The 4,805-nt window shown below is 53.9% G+C and overlaps 1 protein-coding gene across 2 annotated transcripts; it reads left to right on the forward strand.

Moving 5' to 3' along the window:
• The first annotated feature begins 343 nt into the window (after positions 1-343).
• Positions 344-4,573, forward strand: LOC126492113 (cytochrome P450 2D3-like). Of its 2 annotated transcripts, XM_050128254.1 has the most exons (9): positions 354-659; positions 1,453-1,624; positions 1,876-2,028; positions 2,107-2,267; positions 2,916-3,092; positions 3,230-3,371; positions 3,539-3,726; positions 4,074-4,215; positions 4,316-4,573. In XM_050128254.1, the coding sequence occupies exons 1-9, from the start codon at positions 471-473 to the stop codon at positions 4,492-4,494; spliced, it is 1,503 nt and encodes a 500-aa protein (XP_049984211.1). In that variant the 5' UTR covers positions 354-470; the 3' UTR covers positions 4,495-4,573. The 2 variants fall into 2 exon arrangements, with proteins under 2 accessions (XP_049984221.1, XP_049984211.1); XM_050128264.1 differs by lacking the exon at positions 1,453-1,624 and having other exon boundaries at positions 344-659.
• The last annotated feature ends 232 nt before the right edge of the window (positions 4,574-4,805 follow it).

The raw sequence follows: 4,805 nt of genomic DNA on the forward strand, positions 1-4,805 counted from the left end.
CTCCTTCCCACAACTGCAGGGGAGACCCTCCCACTGTCCACACACCCACAGAAGCCATTGACAGTCAGTCCCTAGTGTCTCCACAACCACGTATCCCATGAGGCTTTGGCGAGGTCTTACTGTCCCCTGAGGCACTGTCCTCAAGCTCTCAAAGCTTCATGTGTGGCCTTCCGGGTGTTTCACTACATGTCAGGGTGGTACACCTTGAGGCAGGGGTGCCCTGGGCATCTGCCTACCATGCTCAGACCAGCGGAACCACTGTGCTCAGCTCTGGGAGGGACTGCACACCTCTGGCCCCTCCTTACACTTGACTAAATAAAACACAGCCACTGCAAGCAGAGGACAAAGAGCAGCACTGGCAGTCCCTTATAAGGCGGCAGGCTCCAAGCGGTGGGACTTCCTGACTCCAGGTGGCTGTCGTGGGTGCTGGTCCTTGTTCTCTAGGAAGCGCATGCAGCAGTGGGATAGCCATGGGGCTGCTGATTGGGGACGGCCTGTGGCCTTTGGCTATATTCACATTCATCTTCATATTACTGGTGGATCTGATGCACCGGCGCCAACGCTGGACTGCCCGCTACCCACCAGGCCCTGTGCCGTTGCCTGTCCTGGGCAACCTGCTGCAGGTGGACTTCAAGAACATGCCATACAGCATGTACAAGGTGAGGGAGTCCACGGTGGATGGGAACAGAGGTTACAGTGCCCACGGCAGTACATAGAGGGGTGGAAACAGGTTAGACAGGGAGCTGGACCCCCAGAAGGCTGGACCCCCCAGAAGGAAACAGGCTTAACAGCTTCCGGATGGCAGACAATGCCAGATTTGAGGACATTCTGAACTTTCCGGAGCAAAAGGTTTTGGTGGGGAAGCAAAGTACAGGAGGTGAGGCAGGTTGTGACAGCAGAGTTCACGTCTGGTTGGACAGGGTAGCAGTCAGGAAGGTCCCAAGTCCCTTATGATTCTGTCACAGATGAGGTCTCAGTATGGTGCCAGATCACAGGCCTAGAGCAGCATGCCTTTCAGGAGACCAAGTGCAAAGAGACAGGCTGTGGCTGCTTGAAACTTGCTGGGGTGTGGTCTCTGGCCTCACTGCCCATCTCAAGGAACCAGAGTTTGAAATGCTGAGAGGCCCCAGTTTCCTGGCCCTGGTAAGGTCACAGCTGGGTGACAAAATCTACTGAGTCCTTTGATAAACTTAAAAGATGAGATGCCCCAGCCACAAGACGCCAGATCTCAGGCTAGGGATGGAGCTCAGTGGAAGAGCATCTGCCCAATGTATGTGAGGACCAAGGTTCAATAACAGCAACACACACACACAACATGCATGCACACACACGCACACTGCACCACACACCACACACACACACACACAACGAGAGAGAGGGAGAGAGAAAGAACCTGGTTCTAGGATCTTCAGGGGACTGCCACTTCCTGAGTGCTCTGCCCCTCTACTGCAGCTTCGACAGCGCTATGGTGACATCTTCAGCCTGCAGATGGCCTGGAAGCCCACGGTCGTGATCAATGGACTGAAGGCGGTGCACGAAGCGCTGGTGACCTGTGGAGAGGACACCTCTGACCGCCCTCCAATGCCCATCTTTGAACATATGGGCTATGGGCCCAAAGCTAAAGGCAAAACACTATGTGGGGGCAGAGAGGAAACCAAGAAGGCATGGGTAACCGTGAGCAGAGGACAGGAGACAGGAAGCAATGTGGTTCAGCAGATCAACAAAAGGCCACTGACCCATCACAGAGCCCACCTAGCATGCTGGAGTGGGGTGGAAATGGCTTGGGGTTGAAGGTGCAGGGTTATGGTGATACTGATCCCAGAGAAGAGGACAGCACAGTCAGGTGTCCTTAATAACACACAGATGTCCCTGCAGGTGTGGCGTTTGCACCTTACGGGCCTGAGTGGCGAGAGCAGCGGCGATTCTCTGTGTCCACCATGCGCAACTTCGGCCTGGGCAAGAAATCCCTGGAGCAGTGGGTGACGGACGAGGCAGGCCACCTCTGTGATGCCTTCGCCGACCAGGCTGGTGGGTGATGGGTGAGGGGTGCAGAGGGGCACAGGGAGACAGGAGCAGCACAGTGACTTGCTTACCTCTTACTCCCAGGACAACCCCTCAATCCCCACAGACTCCTGAACAAAGCTTCTTGCAATGTGATCTCGTCCCTCATTTACGCCCGTCGTATTGAGTATGGAGACGCACACTTCACCAATATGCTAAAAACACTGGACGACAATATGGGAGAGAACACTGGCTTGATTCCTGAGGTAGGAGGCTCAGGGCAGCCTGCAGAGCCACGTCCTCCTCTGGGAGGGAGCTGTGAGGGAAGGCAGTGAGAGATGCCTTCTGGGAGTCAGCTGCAGGAGGAAAGACCTGGACCTGGACACACCTCAGACAACAGACAGGGAGGATGGATCAAACTCAGGGTTTCTTGAAAGGGAGAGAACCTGTGCCCTCTGTCTATGTGGAAGCCATACAAGCCTGTGGTTTCCAGGATAGACTATTCTTTTGGTACCCCTGGTTGCAAGAGTCTAAAGGTTGGAACAAAGGAGGAGACAGGTGATGGGTGGGGGGAAAACAGGTACTGGGTCCATTGTGGAAAAAGCTAGGAACTGAGGTTGGCTGAGACCAACATTGATCCGAAGTAGCCACGAGCCAGACAGATGGTCCGTGGGTAACGGAGCTCACCAAGCAAGCATGGGGCTTGAGTTCGATTCCTGGAGCCATGTAGTAAGGAGAGAACTAACTCTGGAAGTGTTCCCCTGACCTCAGCATCATTGTCATGGCAACAGCACTCTTCACATCATGCATATACAAACACTGAAATCATAATCATTATAGTAGAAATCTTATTTACTTGACACATTAAACTTAAAACCAGCAGGAACACCATGCACTTTGCACGGCTGTTACAGGTTATGAACACGTTTCCAATTCTCCTGCGCATCCCGGCATTAGTTGACAAAGTATTCGCTGGGCAAAAGATCTTCATGGACATGGTGGATGACATCGTGGCTGAGCACAGGAGGACCCGGGACCCTGCCCAACCACCCCGAGACCTGACTGATGCCTTCCTGGCTGAGGTGGAGAAGGTGAGAGACTATGGGATGTGGTATCCGGTGCACTGTGAGGTCAACCCCCAAGTATGGCCTCCTGGAGACAATGGGAGGGAATTGTGGGGCTTCTTCCTCTCTACTCTGTCTGAGTCTACTGTCTCTCTCTGGCCCAGGCCAAAGGGAACCCTGAGAGCAGCTTCAATGATGCAAATCTGCGTTTGGTTGTCTTTGACTTGTTTGGTGCTGGGATGGTAACAACTACAATCACGCTGTCCTGGGCCCTGCTGCTCATGATCCTGCACCCAGATGTGCAGCGTGAGTCTGGCTGGGGCTGGGAGGAAAGTAGAAGGAGGGCAGAGGTGCACGCCTTAAGCTTACTTAGGACACTTGTGGCTCTCCAGCAAGGGATGATGGCCATCTTTTTTCCATGGACTCCATGGGGGGGGGCTTCTTAACTGAGGGAATATTGTCCCCTCCCCCAGGCCGTGTCCAACAGGAGATCGATGAAGTCATAGGGCAGGCGCGGTGTCCAGAGATGGCAGACCAGGCCCGCATGCCCTACACCAATGCTGTCATTCATGAGGTGCAGCGATTTGGTGACATCGTCCCAGTGAATTTACCACATATGACATCCCGTGACGTTGAAGTGCAGGGCTTCCTCATCCCCAAGGTAGGCATGGCCGCTCCTACCATAGCATGGCCACTAGCAAACAAGGGTAGTAAAAACCAAGACAGCCACATTCTGGATTTGCACATGGTGATGGCACCAACCTGCAGCCATTGCCCATGATTCTGCAGGGGAGTTGGGCATCCAATGAAATAAACCACAGGGGATTTTGGGAAGCACTGCACACAGGGACAGGTCTTGGTTAGGGACACCTTTTTTCAGTGGTGAAGGGGCGAGGATACTCTGGGAAAGGAATTCATAGAATGCAAGAAGCTGTGCATGCGAACTCGGTAACCACTCTCTTGGTGTTGCCGCCCTGGACCATGTTCACACCATGTGTCTCCTGCCAGGGGACGACCCTCATCACCAACCTGTCCTCAGTGCTGAAGGATGAGACTGTCTGGGAGAAGCCCCTCCGCTTCCATCCTGAACACTTCCTGGATGCCCAGGGCCACTTTGTGAAACATGAGGCCTTCATGCCATTCTCAGCAGGTCCTGTGGGATGCCTGTCTCCATGTCTCTTCCCAGGGTTCCTTGGAGGGTGGAGCATCTATCAGGCCCCAGACTGACTGAGCCCTTTTCAAACTTACAGGTCGCCGAGCTTGCCTGGGGGAGCCCCTGGCCCGCATGGAGCTCTTCCTCTTCTTCACCTGCCTCCTGCAGCGCTTTAGCTTCTCGGTGCCCAGTGGACAGCCCCGACCCAGCGACTATGGCATCTTCTCATTGCCAGTTATCCCAGCCCCCTACGAGCTCTGTGCAGTTGTGCGCTAGCAAGGACAGCAGCTCCATCCTTCTCCCCAGCTTGTGCTGATTGATGTCCAATAAACCTGGTCTGTGGCTGCCACTCAGATTCCTGGTTTAACCCCATCCTTGTCTTCACTGTGGCCCAAGACAACAGTCTGCAATCAGTCTTTCCCCTCTCTCCCAGACCTCATCTTTGAACAACTTTAATGTTGTGAGAAAAAAAGTTTACTGAGGAAGTGCTGTGGCACAGGCCTGCAGTATAACATAAGGGAGGCCGAGACAAGAAGATTGCAAGTTCAAGACCAGCCTAGGCTGTATGGCCTGAAATATCTAACAGG

This window comes from Alexandromys fortis, unplaced genomic scaffold (assembly GCF_014885135.2).
Source record: "Alexandromys fortis isolate MF-2015 unplaced genomic scaffold, M_Fortis_MF-2015_v1.1 scaffold_28, whole genome shotgun sequence".
Classification (NCBI taxonomy): domain Eukaryota; kingdom Metazoa; phylum Chordata; class Mammalia; order Rodentia; family Cricetidae; genus Alexandromys; species Alexandromys fortis.

Coding starts and splice junctions, on each gene's coding strand:
- LOC126492113 (XM_050128254.1), top strand. CDS start 471: ATGGGGCTGCTGATTGGGGACGGCCTGTGGCCTTTGGCTATATTCACA. Junction 3,727..4,073: donor AGGGCTTCCTCATCCCCAAG/GTAGGCATGGCC, acceptor GTCTCCTGCCAG/GGGACGACCCTCATCACCAA. Junction 4,216..4,315: donor CTTCATGCCATTCTCAGCAG/GTCCTGTGGGAT, acceptor TCAAACTTACAG/GTCGCCGAGCTTGCCTGGGG.